Source organism: Protopterus annectens, chromosome 1.part1 (genome assembly GCF_019279795.1).
Source record: "Protopterus annectens isolate FY-2018-M chromosome 1.part1, PAN1.0, whole genome shotgun sequence".
NCBI lineage: Eukaryota > Metazoa > Chordata > Ceratodontiformes > Protopteridae > Protopterus > Protopterus annectens.
The window spans coordinates 1055618003-1055645644 of record NC_056726.1 but is presented as its reverse complement, the minus strand read 5'-3'; the positions used below and the strand labels follow the sequence as shown (position 1 = coordinate 1055645644).

Sequence of the window (27642 nt, the reverse complement as noted above, 5' to 3'; positions counted from 1 at the left end):
TATGGTCTGATGAGACCAAGGTTGAACTTTTTGGCCACAATTCCAAAAGGTAAGTTTGGTGCAAAAACAAAACTTTGCATCACCAGAAGAACACCATCCTCATGGTGAAGCATGGTGGTGGCAGTATCATACTTTGTGGTTGCTTTTCTTCAGCTGGAACTGGGGCTTTAGTCACGGTGGAGGGAATTATGAACAGTTCCAAATACCAGTCATTTTTGGCCCAAAACCTTCAGCCATTTGCTAGAAAGGTGAAGGTGAAGAGGAATTTCACCTTTCAACATGACAATGACCTCAAGCATGCATCCATCAACAAAAGAATTGCTTCACCAGAAGAAAATTAAAGTTTTGGAATGGCCCAGCCAGAGCCCAGACCTAAATCCAATAGAAAATCTGTGGGGTGACCTGTAGGTGGCTGTGCACAAGAGATGCCCTCGCAATCTGACAGATCTGGAGTGCTTTTGGAAGGAAGAGTGGGTAAATATTGCCAGGTCAAGATGTGCCATGCTGATAGACTCCTACCTAAGAAGACTGAATGCTGTAATTAAATCAAAAGGTGCTTCAATAAAGTATTAGTTTAAGGGTGTGCACACACAACAAATTATTAGTTTAAGGGTGTGAACACTTATGCAACCAGCGTATTGTACGTTTTTTTTTTTTTAATATATATTTTTCCCCTAACAGATTTGTTTGTTTTTCAATTGAATTGCACATGTTATAGATCACATTAAAGGTGGGAAAAGTTTTGAAATGATTTATTGTGGTCTTGTTTTTTATATCACAAAAACCTGGCATTTTAACAGAGGTGTGTAAACTTTTTATATCCACTGTATGAGTGAAGTTATGTAAAGCTGTCTGCTTGTCTTTTCTGCCTTTTGCAAAATGACACACTCTGGTTGGAGAGTGAGTGTCTGTGCTTAACGTATCTGATTGGTCTGGTATTCTAGGCATCTACTAGAAAAAGGCTACAAGCCTTCAGACCCTTGCATCATCTAGGACAAGACTGTGGATCAGCAAACAGGCTGTGGCCTGCTTCTCTTCTTGGGATTGGTGCTAAAACTAGTTAGGTTTAGCTAGAACTAGCCAGTTCTTTTTAGTTTCAGCACTCAAAACTGTTTCCTTGTGCTCAGCACTTGCTCAGAACTCATTGTAAGCACTAAATAAGCTACAAATTACCTACAACATTCAACTTTTTCTCACTTGTCAAAAGGAAAACAGTTCTTAGTACTTAAATGAATAAGCACCTATCCGGGCATGTCAATGGGTCAGCTCCCAATGTTTTCTCCTGTCCACTTGATGAATCTGGGCATCTTGGAGCAATGTAGCAAATGCCTCATGTACACTGACAACACTCTCCTCCTACCACCCAACACTACAACCTGTGAGAGATGCACTTACATAGGCAAACTGGAAGCCAAGCTCTCTCCAGCCAAGACTGGACTATACAGTCAAAAGGGGAAGGTTAACACCTGCACCACACCACACTCAACACATAGTCCTTCAAAATCCACACTACCAAAACCCACACATAGAAACACAAAGCACACACCCACATTCATGGAGGCTCTCAATAAAAATCTGCCCAAGCAACAGAGACGTCCCAAGCTGAAATGCAGAAAACCACCACCCCCAAACACTACCCAAATGACACATAGCCCACAAAATAAGTGTGCCACTCAACCTCAGCCCATAAGGCTCACTGATGTCCCACTCACCAGGCTAAACAAGGAGAAAGTTACTGTCATCTGCCTGTCAGGTGCCAGGATCCTCCATATAACACACACACTCAGGTCACTCCACAACAAGTGCAAATACAACTCTGTCATTGTCCATGTTGGTGTGAATGACCTGAGATGTACCTCCCTGGACTACATGAAAAGAGACATGGAGGAGCTCTCAGATCTTGTAGCCAGGCAGGTATGAAACTAGCCCTGAGTAGTACCTTGCCATCACCCAGAATGATACCACAGTACAAGGACAAAATGATTGACTTCAACAATTGGCTAAGCTTCTGGTGTCATTCTAAGGGGATCCAGTATCTGTCTGTCCGGGATGACATGGTCGACAGACCACGATGCTTTGCCAGAGATGGCCTGCACCTGTCACCCCTGGGGTTCCGGATACTGGCTAAGGCTCTTGCCATCCCTCTAGTGCCTTTCTTAGCCAAGTTTCAAATGCTAAATTCACCACCGTAACAGGTACAAGCAAGCAAGCAAACTCTGAAGGCAATGCTACTCAATGCTAGAAGTCTAAACCTCAAAACGCACTCACTTGAGGCACTCCTTAAAATGGAGAACATTGACATCTGTGCAGTGACAGAGATCTGGTTCAAGGCTCCAGAGAGCACTCCTGCATTACCGGGCTAAAATTCATACCACACCTTTTGACCACCTAACCTGGACTGAAACACTAAAGGTGGAGCAGTGTCCATATTCATTAAGGATATCCATACCTCCAGGCTAGTTGCTCAACATAATGCATCCGAAATTATCCAAGTACAACTAACACTGGTGAAGACTGCAATCCAGGTTATAGCTTGTTACAGATCCCCCACCATGTCCCAGGATTCCCACTCTTCATTTCTTAAGATACTGGAAAATATTAAGGTACAACCCAATACCTTAATTATGGGTGATTTCAACTACCTCACCATCAACTGGGAAAACTACTCGTGTACCAACTCATTCGCTCAATGTTTTCTAGAATTCATAAATTCCATTGCCTTGGATCAGCTTGTCCACAGCTCCACCAGGGGCAGCAATATCCTGGACCTGGTCATTACCAATATGGGTAACTGGTGCTCCATGCCAGAGGTCATCTCCTCGCTGGTAATATCCAACCACAAGCTAATCACCCTAGACATCCATATCCCACCCCCACCCCTCATTAAGGAAACCACCATCAAAAACTACTCCAAAGCCAACTTCATGCTTCTTAAGACAGAAGTGACAAACTTCACGACACCCATGCAGATGGAAAATAGAGGTACAACTGCTGAATCTTACATAAATGCACTGTATAAGCACATACATGAGTGCATGGATCGTGCCATCCCCAACAGAACCAAGAAGCTATCCTCCAAAAAAGGAAGCCAATCTGGTGGTCCCCTGCCATAAACAAACTCTACAACAGAAGGAAGAAGCTTTTGCAAAAAACAGTAAAATCCCAGATTGGAGGAACTCCCTGGTCAGCCTCAGCAAGAAGCTGAGATCCCTCATAAAATCCTCCAAAGCCAGTTATGAAAATAAAATCACCACTGATTCCAAAGACAACCACAAATCATTCTACAGGTATGTCAAGAATCTCAATGGCAACACTCAGATCTGTTCTGAGCTACAGCACAATGGCATTAAATATACAGAACCAACCGATATTGCCAACATCCTGGCAGATAGGTTCAGTGCTAACTTTACCCCCCTCTCACCATCCAAAGGGCCCATCTTAATACCAGAAGAATGCAAAGCCCCTGTAATCATGGATGAACAAGTAAAACCACACTCTCCAAAGCCAAGAACACAGCATCCATGGGACCAGACAACATCCCAGATTGCGCACTGCATGAACTCCAGAACAAACTGGCACCCCACCTAAGTACCATGTACAATCATAGCCTCACCTCAGGCTATGTGCCTACTGAATGGCACACAATGACATTTATCCGAATCCACAAAGGGGTGCCACCACGGACCCCAGAAACTACTGCCCCATTAGCCTGACAAGCCTGGTCTGCAAGGCCATGAAACGTATCATCTTGGAGCTTATAAACAAAGACATAGTTAACCTCCAAACCCTGGACCCCACTCAGTTTGGGTTTGTAAAAGGTAGATCATGTCTAGTAAACCTGATTGACTTCTTTGAAGCAGTCACTAGAGCTGTAGACAAGGGCAAGGTAGTGCACACAGCCTATCTTGACCTTGCCAAGGATTTTGATGCCATCCCTCACTCTGGAATTATAGATAAACTCACTAAACTGGGCATAAATCCCTATGTCACAAGATGGGTGGGCAACTGGCTCATTGACAGAACCCACACTGTAAAAGTAGCCGACTCCAAGTCCGACTTCAGACTAGTGATGAGTGAAGTACCACAGGGTTCGGTCCTGGGTTCTCTCCTGTTTGGCATCTACTTCTCTGAAGTGCAGGCCAACACAGATCTTTGGCTAACAAAGTTCTCAGATGACTGCAAACTGGGAACCATAATAGAATCACCTAATAATGTAGACATTTTACAAATGGGCCTCACAGAGACAAATGCTTGGTGTCAAAGTCATGGCATCGAGCTCAATGCTAAGAATTGCATTGTCATCTCCTTTGGGAAAAACTCAGTACCCATGAACTACCACATTGGCAGTATCTCACTAAACACTGAAAGTGTGATAAGAGACCTCTGGACACAGGTGGACAGTAGTCTCTCCTTTGATAAGCACATCACCACCGTAGTCAAGAAATCCTTCTACATGGCACACCTCATCACAAAAGGGTTCTCCTCTAGAAAAAAGGAGGTCACCGTTCCTCTCTACTCATCCATCAGACCCATTATAGAGTACAATGCCCCATTTGGTGTGTATCTCACAAGACATCTACAACAATTGGAAAGGCCACAGAAATACCACATTAAGAGGATTACCAGCCTCAAACAGATGCCATACGCAGACTGTCTCAAAAAATTCCAGCTCTTCTGTGTTACATATCGCCTACTCAGAGGCGATCTCTGCCTAACATACAAAGCTATGTCAAACCCAGAGATGTTGGACATGCTACACTTAAAGAAATCCCAATCTCCGAACCACATGCTCCAGGGACCTACATCTTGTCACCGCAATAAACAGAACATGCTGGAGGGATATATTTCTGTCCCAGAGACTTCCCATACTCTAGAACAAACTACCCATTCATGTCAAGCAAAGCTCCTCATTGGCCCTCTTTAAGAAAAATCTTGACGACTGGGTGGGAAATAGAAAATTCACCCCGGAGATCACTTCTGTAGCATTGTTTGACAGGGGCACAGGAAAATAATTTTCTTGGGTGGCAAAAGCCAGGGAACCTTTTTGGCTAGGTTTATATAGGCCCCAGGGCTGATAGACTAGTACCTACCTATGAACCTATGAACCTATAGGATTCATTCTTTGCTTGTGCTGAAGAGATAGGGATTATCAGAGAACTATGGTGTCTTTAAGGTAAGATACTAGAATAAGAGATACAATTCCATAAGTGTTTCCCTTTAGCTGTGTGACAACTAGCAGGATAATGTGTGTGTCTCCTTCACAAACATTCAGATATGTAAAAAGGATATGTAGGCATACACAGTGTAGAGTGCAGTCACCATGGCATGGCTTGGTGCAGTTTAGCTCTTCTCCAGAACAAGGCCCTACAGAAAGCCACACAAGATGTAGTAGGCATATCATGTGCAGTTCCACCAGTACTACCTCTGCTAGATGGATAATCCACATGGTAGCAGACCTATTTCCTGAGATCATGTTAACAAATACTTACCAGAAGGATCAACATTCCCAAACTAAAGCAGGATATAGTAAAAATACTTCCTATACCATGCAGAGGATTATTTAGTAGCACCTTCTTACCATGAATGAATATCATAAGGGTTCCTACACAGGGTAAAAGCTTATTCTCTCCAGTGGGGGTGTGACCCACTAAGCTTCAAACCACCAGTGATAGCCCCTTTGTGGGTGCACCTGACATGTGTGCAGTACTCAGGATTAGTTAGCAAATGTGATACAGTATCACCGGGCAAAGTATGTTGTAGCTCACTCTAAGATGGACCTCATTTCTGTGATGTGTGGCTTCCATGCAGATGTGGTGGTCAAGGACACAGCAATGACTAATCTGATGTGGTGCTCCTGTGCCCATCTACATGCAAAGACTGACCAATGCCCCACCACCCTACCAGTGCTAGCCTTAGGTGAACTGGTTCACTAGGCAAAGTGCTCCAAGCTGCCCCCACTGCCCCCCAACACATCACCCAGGCCTTCAGTCCCTCCTCATTCTGACCTACTCACACCATCTGAATTACTTTTTCCTCCTTCTTCTCACAGTTTGTTTTACTCTTTTGCATTTTTTTTTGCATTTATTCATTTAATAAACATGTTCTAAGGAGGCAAGGCTGTACTCTTATAACTGTGGAGGAAACAACTGCATTTAGCCAGGGACTGAGCCACAGCGGGGTCTAGATGCCCTGAGGTAAGTTTTGATGGTTCAAAAAAAAAACATGTTTGTCCAACAATGAAATTAATGAAAATCATGATTAAGAAAAGAAATTATGTGTTACTCTTCAACTTTGCTTTTTCCTGCACCCTTTCAAAACAAGTCCAGTTATGACTACACTGTAATAACTAAATTAAGCTGAGAGATGCTGTTTTGTGACAGAGTCTGTGAGGTGCATTTTAGGTCTTTTTTTTCAACCTTTAGATCCGATGATGGCATGAACAAAAATAATACATTTAGGAAAGAAAATCTAATCTTACAGTTTTATTTTGAAGGAAAAATAATGTGTACCCCAGAGTTAATGCTCAGAGACCAAGTAGCAGCTCACAATAAACTGAGAAGACAAATGTTTGCAAGGATATATAAATCACATCTGGAAAGAGTACCTGCCTCCTTACCCTCCCTCCAAAAATGTAGTCACTTTTTGTATACCCCCATCTAGTGTTAAATTGGGATGAAACTTAAGGGTCAAAGGAAGCCACAGTCATATTTCAAGTTGCTGCTGTCATGCCTATACAAAGCATTCTCACTCCTACTCCCAAAATAATGCCTCATTATGTGTACCCCTCTAATGTCAGACTGGGAGAAAACTGAAAAAGCAAACAGAAGATGCACATTCACTGTCAGACATCTATAAATAGTATGGTACTTTACCATCCCCTAACAGACAGTAACATGCATATGATGTCTGATTTTGAGTAAAGTGAAAAACAATAATGGTACCAGTAATGTGTCCATCTTGTTACTTCTAACAGTGCACAACTCCCAATCCTCTGTGCAGCCCTCTGAAATGTGAAAGGAAAGTTAAAGAAATGATATCATCCCCAGCACCCCCCAAGCTACAGTAGCCATCTTTGCATACCACTGAGCAGCACTAGTTTTAGACTAGGTGGGGGCAACAGCAGAGGTAAGTAGTAAGAATGGGTCAAAATCCACTTATACAGCTTTGGTGTGTGTGTGTGGGGGTGGGGTGGGGGGGGTACTAGGCTCCCAGATGCTCTGAAGGTCTACGTAATTGTTGTACTGAACATATGCTAGTTCTAAGATACTGGTAAAGAGACATCCCTGCTATACTTTGTATGTACTATCTCAAGATCTTGGGTAAGGAGGTATTCATGCTATACTGTGCATATACTAGCTCCAGGATATCGATTAAGGGGACATTCCTGCTGTAACATATATACACTAGTACCATGATCTTGGGAAAGAGAACATCCCTACTTTGCTGTTTATGTAGTAGGTCCTAAATCTTGGGTAATGTGGCATTTGTGTTATTCTGTACAAACACTAGGTCCAATATTTTGGAAAAGGGACATCCCTGCTATGCTGTTTATATACTAGCTCAAAGATCTTGGGTAATGGGAAATCTCTGCATTTCTTTATAGATAAGAACTTCAAAATATTGGGTAATGAGACATCCTTGCTATACTGTATATAGCAGCATTAAGGTAAGTTTGTATTTGTGTTTTGTAGTTTACTTGAATTGTCGAGATTTCAAATGTCTATCATATGGTCTCGGCCGTATGAAAGTTGACATTATGAAATTTCGGCCATATCAAGTCGACCCATATATATATATATATATATATATATATATATATATATATCTATCTATATATATATATATATATATATATATATATATATATATATATATATATATATATATATATATATATATATATATATATATATATATATATATATATATATATTTAAATATGTATATATATATATATATATATATATATATATATATATATATATATGTATATAAAATAGCTCCAAGATAATAGGTCAGGAGATATACCTGCTATACTGTATATACACTAGGCCTTTGATTTGGGCAAAGAGAGATACCTGTTATACTGTATAAATAATAGCTCCAACATCATGGATAAGGAGCCATCCCTGCTATACTGTATATATATATATATATATATATATATATATATATATATATGTTAGCTTCAAGATCTTTGGTAAGGAGATACCCTTGCTATACTGTATGTGTATTAGCTCAAACATCGTGGCTAATGGGGCATATTTGCTACACTATACAGATACCAGCTCCAAGATCTTGATCAAAGAGACATCACTCTTACAATGTATATATACTATCTCCAAGTTCTTGGGAAAGGGATATCCTTGATATATTGTCTATATATACTAGCTCCTTGATTTTGGGTATGGGGACACATCTGCTATACTGCACTAATACTATATTACTATATACTAACTTCAAGATATTGGGTAAGGGGACATTATAATTATTTTATATATATATATATATATATATATATATATATATATATATATATATATATATATATATATATATATATATATCTATAGGGTTCTGTCAATTAGTTCGAAGTTTCACTACTTCAAACTCCTCTTCACCCTGTCCACTTGTTCGAAGTAGTGAAACTTCGAACATTGACTTCGGCAGGCACACTACAGTGCAGAATGGGAATATTCCCTTTTCCTCGCTGCAGTGCAATCTCGGAGTTGGTATATTTAAGTAGGGGGGGTTTACCCCCCTGCAAAAACATGTTTTAGTGTTTTTTTTTTGGGTAGCAGACTTCACCAAAAGTGCACTTTCGTTTAAGTGGACTTTCGCTGAAGTGTAGGGTCTACTGCTTAATTTCGGAGAAGTGTATTTTCGATGTTAAGCAGTTGACCCATATATATATATATATATATATATATATATATATATATATATAGTGTGTAAGGCACATCCCAGCTATACTCCTAGCTCCAAGACATTGGGTAATTGTACATCCTTGCTGTACTGCAAATATACTGTTTATCTTGACCTGACCAAGCATATGATACAATACTTTACTTGGGTATTACTAACAAGCTCTCTAGCTAGGTGTTAATCCCTCACAACTAACTGGATTGCTGGCCAACTGGCTGTCTCCCAGAAACAACCCAACAATTAAGGATTGGTGAGACCACCTACACCAAGAGAATGGTCTCCAGCAGCGTATCCCAGGGATGTGTCCTAGGCCCTCTCCCGCTTGGCATCTACTTCTCACAAGTCAAGGTTAACGTTCAAGGCCTCTGACTCATGAAGTTGCTGATGACTATAAATTGGGAGCTTTATAGATTTCCCAAAGACACCAACTCCAACTTCTAACACAGACAGATGACTGTTGCCAAAGCCCTGGCCTGAAACCCAGTGCTAAAATTGCATTATAATCCCCTTTTGGAAACTGGCACCCTTAGTTTTTTACTCCATTGCTAAAACACCCCTAAAAGTTTACCTACTAATAAGGGATCTAGGAGCATATTTAAATAGCAATCTGGCCTTTGATGAAAATGTAGCTAAGATAATAAGAAATCAATTCTATGTTGCTGAGATTGTAGGTATGTGTACGGTATCCAGATCCAAGGAACTTATAGTACCACTCTACTCAGCCCTCGTCAGACCTATCACTGAATACAATGCCCACTTTGGCCTGTATCTAACTAGACACTTGCAACACTGAAGAAATTGCTTGAAACCACCACGAAATGAATCAAACAGCATTTAATAACAAAAGTAAAATGGGAACAAGCGCTTTCACGCAATAAGATTGCGCTTCATCAGGTTACAATCTCACAAAAACTTCCATTGCCTTTTATAGTAGTTCATTAAGCACAATTATTCAATTAATTCATTCAGAGATCACATTCTTAAAAATACATCAAAATTTCATGTTTGACAACCTAACATTCCACTTTAAAACCAAATTTCTTATTAATATTACTTATACATTTCAGCAATATCCATCGTTCAGAATTTAATCGATGGACTTATATCAAAAATGCATGAAGTTTCCGTAATTGCTAGCAATAGGCCTCATTAACTATGATTGAGGAAATAATGCCCATATTTAGAGAGAAAATAGTTTAGGGTATGTCTTTTCTTATCAGTCATATTACCAAGTTAAAGCACCAACCTCATTATGTTGCATTTAGTTCATAATCACAAAAACAATATAACATAAAGTGTAAGTGTGACAAACCAGGACATAGACAAACATATCCTAACTAAAACATAGTAAAATCAACCATTGCTAATAATAAAATCAAAAAAATAAAAATATAAGAATAACCATTTTAAAATACGGCATTCCACAAAACATTTACATATGCCTTTCGTATTGCATAAAGATCAATTAATACAGAACGGCCTTGTTATTACAGAACGGCTTGTTATTTAAGGGCACTCTTGCAAAACGAACAAGCCAAACCAAAGATCAAGCACCATCATATGTGCCATATGGGCCGCATAGCCAATTCAAAGGAGCTACTTGCCACGTCCACTAAGACTATGGCATGAGTCATAACGAAAAATGAACAGATGCTATGCGGAGCAGAAACGCTACGCAAGAAATGAAAACAGGGCAACAAATGCAACCAAGTACCATCTGCATATGCTCCTGGCACCGCGTCATGCTGTTCACAAAACTCCGTTTCACCTCCAAAAGAGCACCATCTGTCAACCAAAACAAACCAAACTAAAGCCCTAAGCAATCCAGTCATCAAAATAGGAATTTAATATGTATAGAGCCAACCAAGAATGTGAAATACAGAATTAAATAAAAATAAGTATTAACTAACTAAATCTATAAAATTTAAAAACAATCATGTGTGTGTATATTGTCATAATGAATAAAATATACAAAATATTAATAAATTTTTAGTCACAAAAGACATCTACATAGAAAATGATTACCCACATCAAATGCCATTATCAATTTGTGCCATTAAAGGCACACTAACTAATTAGCCAAAACAAGGACTAATTTCATGGTCATAATAATTGTATGTAAAGTCATAATAATGCAACAAATACAAGGAATACAAAAAATGCAAAAATGCAAAAATGCAAAAATGTAAAAAATGCGTGAGGGTTTCTTCTCAACTCAATGCATATGATTAATGCATTACGCCAATATCCTTTTTTAGATAGGGAAACCAAGTTCACAAAATCATAAGACATTCAAAATCTAAATAGTTCCTTGTATTACAAATGGGCCAGCCAAACATTCAAACTGATGTCCAAATGGATCGTAATATGTGACAACATATTACAGCAAAAAATTTTTGCTATGAAACAATACAGTATGCACATAGACATTGATAAATGGAAAAAATAATACCTATTTATTTACGATTTTCATCATATTGAATATTTCAATCTAGGTCCTTAAACATTATAGAGAAATACAGATTTCAAAGCTACAATAGTAATGTATACATTTATAAATTGATACTCAGATTAAATATAACAAAGTGGATCATTTAGCTGGGTCCTGACAAGGCTGGTCGAAGATTGACAACGGTATTCAAACCTGGTAATATGTGAGCTTGCAACAGTTGGAACGCACACAAAAGGTTTCTTACCAGAAGCATTCACGGTATGAATACCCTGTCCTGCACTGACCAACTAAAGGCTCTGTCACTATATTCAGTCTTCTACAGGCTGCTGAGAAGAAATCTTTGCCTGGTTTACAGGACTTTGTTAATCCCAGCCCCAGATGATTTGTTGTACATGCAAAACCAGCACCAGAAAGATCTGAAGTCCACTTGTGATATAAATAGAATGTGCTGGAGGGACAGATTTGTGTCCCAGAGATTCCCCCACAGTACAGAGTAGGCTCACCATCCATGTAAAACAGAATTCATCCCTGACCCTGTTCAAAACAAAACCTTGACAATTGAATGAGAAATCATAAATTTACCCCCAGTATAGCCCCCTTGTCCCTTACAGACAGAGGTTGTCAATGAAAAAAGTTTTATCATAACTACCACCACCCCGTACAAATCTGTAATTGCCACCCTGATAAAGTGACCTTTATACAGATGTGAAAAACAATGCAAGAACGAACCAACAAAAAAACAAAAAGGCCAGCAAACTGCAAAGTGTGAAATCTTTAATAGCATTCTGGTACCTCTGCTACAAAGCCTTCAGGGAATAATTTACAACACTAAACACACCTTATTTATACCATAATACTTAATTGATTAACCAATCAAAAACACATTTAACCTTTAAGAGGCCATCATCAAACAGTACAAAATTACAAAGACAGCAAAATCACACATTATAATTGATTTCCAAATTTAAACCTACAGGCATTAAAGTCTTGTAATTTAAAATTAATCTACTCTCAAACTGCAAAAGTTTCTGATAAAAATGACCCCCATTATACATACAAGGCTTGGCCAGCACACTAAAAAATAAACCATCATCCCTGCCATCATGTATCTTAATGAAATGATCAGCAATAGGGCTGTCAACACATCTATTACGAGTGTCCCCTAAATGTCAACGCGTCTATAACGAATGTCTGTTAAATGTCAACATGTCTATTATGAATATCCCCTAAAAGTCTACATGTCTATTACGAATGTCCCCTAAATGTCAACACGTTTATTATGAATATCCTGTAAATGTTCTAAAACACAGACCTTAACCATGTGTTTAGTCTGTTTGATATACCGTTTAGAAGGGAAACAATGTTGTTTTTGTGTCTTTCGGCTTTTCCCGATTAGAGGTCGCCACAGCGGAACTCCGGTCCGATAATGATTGGCAGTCAATTTTTACGTGCCGAGTTGCCAGCCCTGACACACAACCTTCAATGAAGGTACACCCATTCATGCATGTCTCCACGCAGAAGACGCTCTAGCTGAGAATCGTACCAGACAGAGTCTTACTATGAGGTAACAACGCTACTGCAGCACCACCACCGCGGATTAGAAGGGAAACAATCACAACCCAAAATATAAACAAGCCCACATGATCTGCAATCAAACTTATCATTAATCACAAACTTTCTGCCATTAATAGAAGATCCAGAAATATTCTTCACCCTAGACTAGACCTTACATCTGCCACATTTAAACATCCCCATGAGTGTTCAAAGACATCTTCCTTTTCCATCTAAGTAATTCTTTTAGATTACTAAATCTGCCATAAGAAAAAGTAATCTTTTTGGGGAACAAATGTCCAACTGCAGTATCAAAACATGCAATGGGCCATAAATTATCAACCACCTTCTTTAAAATAGGAGAAAAATGGGAATATTTGGTAACAAAAAATAAATAGGTCCATACTATTTGATGATAGCCTCTTAAAGGTTAAATGTTTTTCAATTGGTTACTCAATTAAGTAAGGTGTGTTTAGTGTTGTAAATTATTCCCTGAAGACTTTGTATCTGAGGTACCAGAATGCTATTAAAGATTTCACACTTTGCAGGTTGCAGTTTGCTGGCCTTTATGTTTTTTTGTTGGTTCGTTCTTGCAGTGCTTTTGTCATGATGCCGTTATCCAGAGCTGTGGGTTCCATTGATTCTGTTTAGACTGTACTTAGTCTTGATGTTTTTTTTTTTTTGGCGGATCTATCAAAAGAAAGGGAACAGAAGTTGGCTAATTTTGATCCTTGGTCATCTATCTGTCCTGTTATGGATGATAAAAGGTTTGAGGAACTGAGAAAATTGATGATAAAAGACGCAACTCTTCTATGATACTTACCTCTTGGAAAAGTATACGAGTTTGTCTAGTACCCCTAGTGGTTTAAGAGTGGACAAATTACCAGCGTATGAATTTGTGGAGGAAGAAATGGATTTGTTTGATGAATGGAAGGGCATCGCATTGCAGTGTATGCTTGGTTGGTTTAAAGTGCTAATTAAGCGTAATGTCTGGGTGCATTTGAAAGTGCTGCAGCAGATTGCCTCTGTTCAAGCACTATTACTCACTGAAGTTTCTTCTAATGTTTTTCTGACAGGATGAAGGAGATTAAAAATGACTTGACTGCTGTGGAATATGAGTAGGTTGAATGTAAAAAGAAGAACCTAAACCAAGCTATCAATGATTTAAGGATGGTTTAGTTTTCTCCTGGCAACGTAAAAGTAGGAGTGGTCATTCCCTGACTAAAGGAACGAATGGTAGGGCACATTTTCACGTGACTCTTCCATTTCTTCCGCTGAGACTGTGGCAAGTAAAAACAATGTGTCTTTGATGACGAGGAGCCAGCTGAGCCGGTGGTGAGGTGTAAGGATGGAGAACAACAACAATTGCAGCACAGCAGTCTGGATTCCAACCAAATAGGCATACTACTCGCAATAAGGGGTGTAATCGATGGAATTGATTTTCAGAATGTTATTGAACCTTCTTGTATAGTGAGTGAACTTTGTGACTATCACTTAGTTTATGACTCTTTTTCTACAAACACTGATTTATTTATCACCAACTTGAGTTTAACTCCTGATACAGTGAGGGTGTTATGAAAAGGGAGTAAGTTTGTCCCTACCAAAATTCCCTCTTATCCTGATGAGAATTTTGAATTAATACGTTTTTGATATAAATTATATTTATGGGCATCGTTTGGTTTGCAAAAGGAACAGTTACAATTGCCTGAACTTGAGTGTACATTTGATACATCTAATTATGATGATTGTCTTCTTAATGTATCTTTATATGATTATTGTTCTGAATTTTCTTGTCATATGAAAATGAAGATGGTACTGGGGAAATGAATGTATTTTGTACTGGTTATGGGAAGTTATCTGTACCTCCTTTACTTAATCTCAGCACATTTATGCCTCCTAGAAAACATGCTGTTTTGTTGAATTTTGAAGTAGCTTTGTGTAAAAAATGTGAAGTCGAGTTGTTTAAGTTTTATAAAATGGATAAGTAGTTTAATTTAAACAAATGAGAATGGTCAACATTACAAATGTTAAGGGATAAAGTTAGTGGATACATGTTTCTGCAGGCTGACAAGGATGACAACTGTGTCATCATTTCAGAAGTTCAATACCGTGGGGTGCTTTATAATTTGCTGTCTGATAAGAATGACAATGTTAAATTGACTCACAACCCTGTGGTACGCTTTAATGAATTGTTGTTAGAGTTTTTGGAGAGGAGTGAACGCTTGGGTTTTTAAATTCTAAGGATGTTAAAAAAGTTGTATATTCTCTTTCCCAAGGATCCAGGCTTCTATGCCTTACTAAAAATTCACAAGCATCTGACTGAACCTCCTGGGAGGCCCATTATATCTTGCTGTGGTTCTTTTACTTGAACCTGTGGGGATTTTGTTTCAGAAACAAGGTACAGCTATGGGGCCTCATTTTGCCCCCTCTTGTGCCATCATCTATATGGCTTTTTTTAGAATGTTTATCTGTAGAAATTTGATTTTTTTCTGAAGTCAGTAATTTTATAACAACTGTGCATTGATGATTTGTTGTTATATGTCGAGGTGATGAGAGGGAATATGGGGAGTTTCTTGAGTCACTCAATAGAAACCCTTTTGGCTTGAAATTCACTGGTGTTACTAATAAATCTGTCATTTAATTTTTGGATATTGAACTTTATGTGCATGTACGAGGGAAGGTCCAATATTGACCATTTAGAAAAACCATGCCATGATCTTGGTAAAAGGACAGCCCTACTGTACTATATATATATTTCTTAGCTCCTAGATCTTGGATAAGTGGAAATCTATCTTATACTTTATATAAACTATCTTTAGGATTTAGGGTAAGGGGTCATCCCTGCTATGCTGTGCATATATACTAGCTGTAAGATCTAGAAAAAAAGGAAATCTATGCATAATTTAAGTACATTAGCTCCAAGATCTTGAGTAAGGAGAACTCTATCCTATACTGTGTGTGATGTATATGTGTATGTGTATATATATATATATATATATATATATATATATATATATATATGTACATGTCTGTGTGTGAGTGTATATACATATATTCTTCCAGCATTCCTTCATATATACTTTAGTGGCTAATATTAAAGACATATCCTTATATACTACGTTATATAATTTCTGTTTTGGAGATTTGTGATATAAAATGGAAGAAGTTAGTACTATTCTCCAAATATACAGTGAACTCTGGAAGAATATGTTGCTAACTAAAGATAACATGTATCCATGTCACGTCTTTACCAATATAGTTAAGGAACAATTGTTGAGAACCTCTAGAATGTGCACGGAAGATTTCATCTTTCAACAGGAGGCAGAATGGCTGGTATTTAACCTACAAGCAAGAAGTTATAAGGAGGGAGATTTATCAGTCATAAAGAAGGATCTTAATTACCTTAGAAAGAATAGTGGACGGCCTTGGTTTGGCAAGCAGAGACCATTAGCTAATGCAGTGACAGCTAATGATAGTGTTCGCTCTTACCCTAGGGTTGTTTTGAAATATAACAACCAGATATGCATTTGCCAAATAATAAGAGAAAATTGGAAGATTTTCACTGCAGCTGATGACTTGAAGTGTGTAATAGGTCAGGAGCCCACCTTTACTTTTAAAAACAATGCTAACTTGAAAAGGTTATTAAACAAAGGTTTTGATCTACCATGATGCGTCCTTTCAATTAAGGAAAATTGGAACCTTCTCATGTGGCAATTGTAAAGCATGTCAATATATTAATAAGAAAAATAGTTTTACACACCCAGTGATTAAAATAATGTTTAAACCTCAATTATATGCCAACTGCCACACTCAGAATTTGATCTACATTGCTACTTGAAAATGTTGTCAGTGTTTCTATGTGGGAAAAACAAATCGTATGTTAAAGGAAAGAATCCTTCAGCATATTAGTAATATAAGATGCCATGATAAACAAAATGCATTGTTCAAACATTTGCTTAATTTTCCAATGGATAGTTTTGTTTTTATGGCACTACAACTACTGTTTAAAGGTGCAAGGGGTGGAGACATAACAGATCGTACTGAATTAATTGAAACTGGATGGATAGCTGAACTGAGCACAGTTACATATCCAGACTTGAATGATGTCACCTCATTGAAACTGGTCTGAATGGGGCGTAGACCCTATTTTAGATTTTGACTGGTCTCAGTTGATTTTCAATGGTTTTGATTGGCTATCTTCTGCTATTAATTTTCTGAAGGCTCATGACTTGATAGATATGATGAAGGGCATTCACCCGAAAGTGCTAATCTCTTTTTATCATTTTATGGTGTTTATTAAAGTTTTTGTTCTTCTCCTAGCCTTGGTGGTTCGACTTGGTTTGTCTGTGTTTGTGGAACTTTTTTGGCACTTATCGGCTTTCTATTTGTGATTGTGTTCTATGTATAAAGTAGCTCCAAGAAACTGGGTAAAGGGACGTCCCTGCTATAGCTCTATGATCTTGGGTAACAGGAAATCCATGCTATACAGTGTATATATATATATATATATATATATATATATATATATATATATATATATATATATATAAATATATATATATATATATATATATATATATATATAAAATAGCTCCAAGAACTTGTGCGAAAGGAAATCAATACAATAATGCAACATCAATATTTTACTACAGATCATAGTAATAGGGTTGGGAGGGTGGCCTAATGGTTAAGGTGTTTGCCTTACAAACACAAGGTGCAGGGTTTGAGTCTCACAAGGGATAATTGGCTAAGCTTAAAATGGCTCGCAAGGGCAGCTAGCTTAGTACTAATCTATGAATCTATGAATCTATAATTGCACATTAATTAATGATAACATTTGACAGCACCAAACATTAGTGTATCTCAATTAAACCTGGGAGTCAGGATATACTTAACTGTACACATGTTTATGTAGACAAACATAAATAGCATATAGAATAGAAATACACAGGTATAGTAACAGAGACAGTGAGAAAAAAAACAATCTTTGAGAGACTGATAATATACAAATATGGACTAGTAAACATAGGCAAAGACCAGTAATATAGCTTTCAGTAATAACAAAATGTATGTGCCACTGTATAGAGAAATAGAAAGATTATTAAGAGACATATACTGTATATAATTGTTATCAGGAATGTGCATGCATATATGGTGAGTCGAATGCACTATGTCTAATGCCAATATCAGCAGCCTGTATAATAGTTATAAATAGGCTGATAGATAAATAGAAGCAGAAGGAGGAGGAATCTGATTCTCAAGATTGCAAAAGGTTGATTCATCACTGCATGTAAAGTTACAACCAGATTTATTAACACTTGCACTAAGTCTACATGATCTGTACTCAAGAGCATCCCTACCACATTTTTATGCTTTCTAGTCAATCAGAAAGATAACACTAAGTGTACATGTAGTCTACATTTATGAATCCCCTTGATATTTAAGGCTGCATAACAATCAATAGGAAATCTAAAATTAGGAGGAAGAAGGTGTGAGTTATGTTTGTGTCACCTGTTCACTCAAAACGCTGAACACTTAATGTACACTTAGTACAGTTAATGTAAGTATTAATGAATCCCAGGGAGTTTTTATATTTGACTTACCTTTACAATGTCAGGTATGTCATCATTCACAGTCGCATCTAAAAAAAATATAATAGTTCTAAGAAAACAATTCCCTTTTAAGGAAACTTGACATCAGCTATGTTTACATCCATTAAAATAATAAAAAACGCATGCTAATATACATTATAAGGAAAATGCTAGATACATAAATAAACATGGAAGTAAGAGTAGATTTCATTCATTTACTTCTCACATGTTCATTGTTACTGCCAATACATTCCTGAATTTATGTGATCTTACTAAACCCTAAAACTAAACGTAAGTATCTATATCTCCAACATTCCTGCTATTGCAGATGTATAAAGACATCTTGAAATCTCTCAACTGCCTTTGTTCATGCACAACTTTTTTAAATATGTTGCTCAAAATCATATCTCCAAGAACTGCATGTATTCTCTCCAAACAATTCTACTGTTTGCCCCATGTGTACATTACAGTCTACAATATTTTCAAAGTTGTACACTGATATTTTTGTCTATATAATAGATAACTGAAACAACAAGTTAAATTTATCATGTTCTATTGACCTAACAACATGGTTTCCCTCATTATTGTAAACCTTCATTTGAGTTTTATGCATTTATTTATGAAATGAATTATTTTGAACTTGTATGCATTACAGTTTCTTTCATTGCTTAGACATTGACCTGTTTTCCAGATGTTTCATTTTCAGTTGCATTAATTTCTTACAAAATAGTTTAAATTGATTTAGTTGTACATAAGCTAATTGTGTTAGTGAACCAATCCAAAGATCCCTTTTGGCCATGCTCGGAGACAAACGCAGTAAAAAGAGAAATGTCTTGACAAAATAATACAGTAATTATTAAAATAATCCACTTCTACTTGTTAAAGTATTAATTAAATCATGTTATTCAATTGATATATTATACATTAAATTGCTGTTAACAAATTAATAAGTAAAAGTAATCCAGTAGTTTGAAGCAAAAATAATATCAATTAGGTGATTTTGTCAGCTAAGTAAGACGAGATTCAAAATCTATTTATATGATATAAAAAGCATGGAATTGCATATAGAAATTAGTATATAATAAGAATGTATCTATAAATACTCATTGGCCAGGATTCAGTAATCCTCCGTGTAAGACTAAATAAGTGTTACACGGAAACTGCAGCCTAAGAGTATGACGTCAGTGCGCCATGCATATTCATGAGGGCACACTGACTCAACTCTAAGGCTAACACGGAGCGTGCATGAGTGCAGGGGGTGTGTCAGACTGCCGAGCAGTCCAAATATCCACGCCCCTGCAAGTGCCTAAATCTGCAAATGTCACCAGATATGAGCGAGTCCGCTCAAATGTGTATATCCTCAACACTACACTCCCCCACATTCTAAACCCCTGTACAAATATAATAAAATGTAAAACTTTTTTTTTTATTTTTCCCGATATAGCTGCCCGTATTTGCGTGTGTGTGCGCGGGTTTGCCCATTGCTTAGCTACAGTTAGCAGTTTAGACATTGAAGAGGATAATAAACCACTTATATGCAAATTAAGCCAAATAGCAATAGCGTAGTGGTAGAGCCTTCACACAAAGAGGAGGCATTCCCAGTTCGAGTCCCACCACTCCCCTTTCCATTTTCTGTAGGAAATCTGTGCATAAAAATAATTCCTGACATTTACCTTTTAAACTTTAGTAAAATGCATTGAAATGGCCTATGTAGTAGTGAACAGGAAAGTAAATAATGTGGGAAGAAATAGCCAGGGGAATTGTTATGGCTAGGCTTGTATAGGCCCTAGGGCTGATAGCCTAGTACCAACCTATGAACCTATGAACCTATGAACCTATGAACAATATTTTATATATATATATAAGAAGGTGAAATGGTCATGCATACTGATGAATGCATAAGTAACGTATCTTAAGCAATGTGAAGCACTGCTAAGCAACGTTTACCAGTATTAAGCACATTTATGAATAATTGCCCATAGCTTAGCACTGCTTTAACTAGTGCAATGGCTTTGCGCGGTGCTGCGCATCACGCCAACTAACGCAAACAAAACATGTTTGCGCGAAGCTGCGCACCATGCTAACTACCACAACGTCAGGTAATGTCGGGCAATATTGAGCAACGTAGAGCAATTTTGGGCATAGTTGAGCAAAGTCGGCTAAACACAGCCACACTTCCTAGCCAGTAAGGCCAGTAGTAAAATAAAAAGCAATGACAGGCCTCGAACCCGGGATACTGTGCACCATAATCACAGTACTGAACCACAAAGCCATGACAGCTTTTGCTGTCCATGCACTGTCAACATACATATACATATTAATCAATGTTTACTCAGTGCTAAGCAGTTGTGCACTCAGCTGAGAATTTTCAAATCTGGCCAATCACAAATAAGTGTGGTAAATGAGGCATATTTAAGCTCCATAGGTGGGAATACTTGCCATAACCGGTTGTAGCTCCCATCTGCAGGCAGCATGGCTGGTGTTGGAGAGGCCTCTCGCTTTCGAGCGCAACGGTGGGGCATTGAGGAGTCAAAAGTGATGGTTTGGCTCCTTGTCCATAATCATGAGGAGAGACTCCTGCAGGGCCAGTTCCAGGGCACTGAATACAAAGCGGAAGCCTGGAACCATCTCGCACATGATCTCACCAGTGCCACAGGCGTCTCTCGGACTGGTGAGCAGGTCAGACACCACTACGCAGACCTGAAGAGACGCAAGCAGGAGCAACTGAACCAATGGATACAGGAGGTCCGTGGGATGCACAATGCCCCACTATTGAGTAGGTAGCCATGGAATGGAGTATGTAAGAATTGCTATTGTACTCGATATTATGGATAGGTATATGTCTCAATATCACTTCATTTACTTCACAGCTGCAGGTGTCTGTGCTGCGAATCAGCAAGCCTTTGCAGATAGGCTGCTAAGGCTGCGCCACCAGGCAGGTTAGTAATTATTCTGCATGTACTGTTATATAAAATATGTGAGAGAGCCTGAAAAAGAGTGTTGTAACCCATTAATAAAGGTATAATAAGTCCTGAATAATTTCTCTGCATGTACTTTTATATAAAATAAGTGAGAGAGCCTGAAAAAGAGTGGTGTAACCCATTAATAAAGGTATAATACATCTTGAAAAAGTCTTCTGCATGCACTGTAATATCAAATAAATGAGAGCGCCTCTAGAAAAGGGTGTAATGTAATTAATAAAAGTATAATTCCTGGAGTGTGTCTGTGTCACTTAGTTTGAAATATTGTTGTACTCTTGCATTATATAAATAGTACTGTTGTATTAAGCACTGTCAACCCACACTTGGGCAGCCCCATATAAAGTGGATGAAGGGAGTGCCAGTAGCTGTGAAGCATATATACATTCCTCAACTGTTGGTTAATGGCTGGCATGTATAGGTAAATCTGGCACACAAGTAACTTGTTAATGTGTTCCCCAGAAATGTCAGTGTGCTGCTAGAAATGTAGGGGGCTGTAAAAATATAACTGATAATGTCACCTGAACACATCCTGATATGTAGATATATAAATATAAATAAAATATATAAATATGTAGCAGTAACATCTGCATCCTGGACAGTTTGTATGTCAGATACAGGTCAGGTATATAAGGAACTAGCAAAACCCATTTCACAACTTAATGGACTTTGCCTAGTGTAATAATACATGTAGGGGATATATACCTGCAGTCAATAGGAATGTAGTGTAAACTATAAGTACATATAAGTTGTTAATGGAGGTATCTTTTTACACCCTACTGTATGTGTATAAACAATGCAATTCCACACCTCAATGGGTATGTCTAATCTCAAAACATTTGTTGGGACATATGTCCTATTGGTTTATAAATCTCTGCATTTACTTTGTTGCATGTGCCCTGTTCAAACACCACAATCTTGGTGGCCTGTTGCCACCAATCAATTCTGCATGCTGTTGGAATGTCCACTGTTGTTTTATATATGCATGTGTTATGCTTGCTGTTCAACTGTTGGAACTCTGGTGTGTTGGGTTAATGGGAATATTACTGCATGCTGTTACAACTAATTTGGAATGCTGTTGGCTGTTACCAGCCCATATTGTCATTAAATCCTCCTAAATATAGAACGTATGGGAAGACCGGTCAAAGCAGACCCACCTGTCCCACCTCAGCTGGCGATGGCACCTGGCACCTGCAGGCCTGGTGCCCAGCCTGGGACCTCCTCCTCCATTGGCCCTGTGCCACCTTCGGGTGGAAGCACTGCAGGGGATGGGGCTTGTCCCCCCATGCAAGTGTGACTGGAGGAGGGCCACCTATCACCCTCCGAATGGTCCGGGCTGTGGTGCGTAGCGGGATCCAGCATTCAGTCACTGATCCTCTACGCCAGCTCGAGGCACGAGTAGCATGACTCACGGGTGAGGCTGCCCTTCCTATGCAGCCCCCAGCACAGCCACCCTCTGGACTGTGAAGGTGCAGTGGTGACTGCCCATGGGTGGGGATCTCAGTTCCACTGTTGCCATCTGTGGGCTCATGGGCTTGCGATTTCCAAACATCCTTCCCCGTCAATGGTGTTCACCCACCCCATGTGTCATATTCCGCCCCTGTATGCGTCTTGTTTTGTCTTGTCTGTTTACCTCCCCAAACTACCTCCCCAAATATACCTACTTTCCCTACCCCATATTCCACTCTCACTTGAGGAAAAAAAAAGGGCAATCTGCTCTCACAAAAAAATTACCCCCCATACATAGCTGCCCATTTTGCACACATGTCCGCTGGATGCAAACTGAAATTTAATTGGCAGTACAACACACTTTGTTGTCCTCACCCCTCTCTCAGGGGTGGAAGATTTCAAATTTCCCTCCAAATTTCTAGTACATGCAGAGCTGTTGCTGTTAAATAAATGGGCAGCTATGGACCTTCCCTACACCCAGCCTGCACATCCCTAGCTGTTTTCCCTACTGTCTTTCCCTCTTTGTGCCCCTTTTTCACCACTTTCCTATCTCCCCATTTTCTTTTCTTTCAAACAAATGAGCGCAGGGATTAGCGGGAGTAAGCACTTTTAAGCAGTCGTTAGTGGGTTTGCACGAGTGTGCGCTTAGCTAAGTATTGCTAAGCATCGTGCAAACCTGCGCAAACCCGCTTACAACTGCTTAAAAGTGCCTTAGTCACCCTGCATGTGACGGCCCTTGTTCTGCTCAGCAGCAAAATAAAATACCACTGTCAATCTCGAACCCCAGACCTTGGACACACTAGACTGCATGAAGTACCACTAAGCCACAGTAGATATACAGCATGTTGTTGCCGAAATATATATATATATATATATATATATATATATATATATATATATATATATATATATATATATATATATATATATATATATCATGCATCAGAATGAGTGAATGTAAAGGAAATATAGGAATGCCATAAAACAAAACCCGTTCTGTGGAACATTACCAGCAGTTGTTGTGGAATTGCATTACATGACTGTGATAACAGAACCAGCCAATCCAGCAGTAAATAATGTTACAGCAGCATTTTACAACCCCCACACAGTATCATAGCAGGACAATCCCCACCCAACTGTACAAAATACCTGTGTGTTCAAGGTCCAGCAAGGATGTCGGTAGGCATACTCAGTACTGGAACTGTCCAGTTTTCATGAGCATCCTGTGCTAATCTCAACCAAAAAAAAAAGCACAAATTGTGCAGAAGTGAATGCATTAATATTCACAGTATAGCAGTTCACAAACAGTTCATGTGCCAAATGAGAACATCTCAATAACTACGTATGTATGGCAACTAATTGTATAAGTTGAAAAGAAACTACATACTCCCATGTATCTTGTGTTAGCAGTTGTAGGGGTGAGTACAATTCTACACTGACAACTGTGTACTGGAAGTGGCAACATTCAGGTCTGAGTACAATATTCAAATCACTGGCTACACCCCTAGCATCAGATATAAGAAGTATACCAACCTTCTGATTTACACAATGGTGTCCACAGCAAACAAGCATGGTCCCCACTTTGGAAAGCTGAAAGGGCTACGCCTGCCTGACTTATCAATTTATAGCACTGGGTTGCTATGACAGAGAGTACTGCAATTACCACACAGTAGGCTGCATGCAATTACCAAATGGTGGCCACCAATTGGTGCAGAGGCCATCACATGCACATGTGCAGATACCTCTAAAAGCAGGCTGTACTTGCTGTCCACACAAGCAATCATTTCATTGCAGGTACGGAGAGAGAGAGTGAGAGAGAGAGAGAGAGACATAGACAACAGCAACAGAAAAAAAAGATATAAAAAAATATTGAAAAAAATAATATATTGAAAAAAAAGATAAAAAAATATATTGAAAAATAAATAATATATTGAAAAAAATTATATTAAAAAAATATCTTGAAAAAAAATAAGATATAAAAAAAAATTAATTACAAAACACATGGAACTGACAAATACAAACACGTATAAAGGAAAGGTATGTAACAGCTATGTATTTACAGGCATGTAGTAGATGTTTTTGAAGAGTACTCTACATAGTTTGAATCATCCATATGTGGCAGCAGTACGTATCTATGCACAGATGCCCTGCATAACTACTGGCATGGAGAAATCAGTGTGTAGTTGTGTGCAGTGGGATATGACTGCGACATATGTAGTTCAGCATTAAATGTCAAACATCTGATCCATGTTATCTGTGTTCTGTACAGTAGTGTGTACAATGTCTGTTTGGGGGAGTAGCGCATAGTTATATAAACATGGATGTGACAGAGTAACAAATGCATGATAGTCATATTAATGTGTAGCTTAGCATTGTCAACAGCTGTACCAGGCTAGTATGCTAATCTAGCATTTGCAGCTATATATACACCCTCTAATATTACTGTGTGCTCACATGTGACACCTGTTCATGTTGCAGCAAGGCCCAACAGGTCAGCCGTGAGGTACACGAACTTACAACAGTGTGGACTTTGTGTGTGTATGGCACACACATACGGAGAGATCTGTCTGTGTCAGATATATTAGCATCTGTACGTGTGCATAGAGCAAGGGACATACTGCAACTGTTTGTGAAGGGTGGACATATATATGTTGTTGAAGGTTGTTATGTGCATATTTCTATGTAGGTTGTAGTGTGTGGCAAACAAGACAGCATACAGTGCTGGTATATGACATGTGGTGGTTAAACACTGTGGGTATGATTCGTCAGGTTTGCAGTGTTGTAGCCAGTGAGGCCTGCTATAGCTACATGGGCTGAGAACACCTTCAATGCATTCCACACAACACTGTGCAATATTATGACATACCTGTATACCTCACAACTTTCGCATAATTGTATCCCCACCATGAAAGGTGGACTGTATATGTGCCTATATGTATATCCATATGGACACCAATGGATGTTTATATGTATGTGTGTGTGTGTGTGTGTGTGTGTGTGTGTGTGTGTGTGTGTGTATATATATATATATATATATATATATATATATATATATATATATATATATATATATTTATAGAGAGAGAGAGAGAGAGACAGGGTCATATTTACTGCAACAGATGCCTGGTGACAAAGCCATGGACTCAAGCTCAATGTTGACACTGCATTGGCATCCCTTCTTGCAAAAACTCAGTACCCATTAACTACCACATAGGTGGTAGTCTACTTAACACCGAAGGTGTGATAAGAGACCATGGGACACAGGTGGACAGTAGTCTCCCCCTTGATAATCACAGTGCCACACTAGTCATATAATCTGTCTACATGGCACACGTCATCACAAAAGGTGTGTCATCCAGGGAAATATAGGTCAGTGTTCCCCTCTACTCATCACACATAAAACCCATTACAGAGTACAATGCCCCATGTGGTATGTACCTCACAAGACATCTACAGCAACTGGAAAGGACACAGACATACCTCACAAAGAGTAATACTGGCCTTAAATAGATGCCCTATGCAGACCGTCTCACAAAACCACAGCTAGACTGTGTCACATACCGCCTACCCAGAGGTGACCTCTGCCTAACATGCAAAGCTATGTCAAACTCAGAGCTGTTGGACATGCTCCACATAAACAGATCACAATCCTTATGAGCTACACGCTCTAGGGAGCTAAACCTCGTGACCTCAATAAACAGCAAATGCTGGAGGGATAGATTCCTATCTCAGAGACATCCCATACTCTGGAGTAAACCACCTATCAATAGCAAACAAAGCTCCTAATTAGCAGTTGTCATAAATAATCCTGATGATTGTATGGGAGATAGGAAATATACCCCAGGAATCACCTCTGTGGCTCTGCTTGACAGGGCCATGTGAAATTAAATTACCTGTGTGTCAAAGGCCAGGGTAGCTTATGGCTAGACTTCTATAGGCCCTAGGGCCAATAGCCTATTACCTACCTATGAACCGATACACACCCACTTGTACTTGTTGCAATAATTGCTATGTGCGGTTAACTGAGTGTGATGGTGAATGTGTTGGTGAATGTGTCAGAGTTCTGTATATGTGTGATAGCTTAGTGGGAAACTGTTTCTGTCATGGTATTATATGTTCTAGCTGTGATCCCAGCAAAAGATGTGCATGCTATTGCTAGGCAGAAACAGCAGTATGCCATATGGTCTGACTTAGTCCCTTGGTGCCAACTGGGGTGTCCCATTGTTGGCTAAAGCAGTACATGTAAGCTTATTGAGTGTTACTGCTGGTGAATCCAACTCCTGTATGAACTGTAGTACTACCTGAAGCTGTATGCCTAAACAGCACAGTATGGTATATGTCCACATTTCTTGGAATCATGGTTTTGTGTGTTCCCTGTAGTCCTCACAGATTACATACCGCAGGCATAAGGTTTTGTAACTACTGACACACAGTACTGTATGGTACACAGGTAAAGGTCATCTGGGTTGCCATACCTTTGTGTCTGGTATGTATGTATGTCTGATGTGTGTGTGGGTATGCCTGTACCATGGGGTCGGTCATATGTGTGTTACAGGATATAAGTGCATATCTAGCAACATGTATAGTCTAGTACAGCAATATGCCACCTATATTAACAAATGTGCACATATGTTAGGCAGGGGTTTGCCATCAACGACTAGTGTGGTATACTGGTAATACTGTAACTGGACTTTAC

At 38.8% G+C, this 27642-nt stretch overlaps 1 protein-coding gene across 1 annotated transcript in view; it reads right to left on the bottom strand.

The window, feature by feature from the left end:
- The window catches only part of LOC122815327, a 741432-nt gene that overhangs the window by 127534 nt on the left and 586256 nt on the right, over window positions 1-27642 (bottom strand). The window contains exon 9 of the mRNA XM_044087743.1: window positions 18532-18569. Within this exon, the coding sequence (XP_043943678.1) occupies window positions 18532-18569 (38 nt within the window). The remainder of the gene's footprint in view (window positions 1-18531; window positions 18570-27642) is intronic.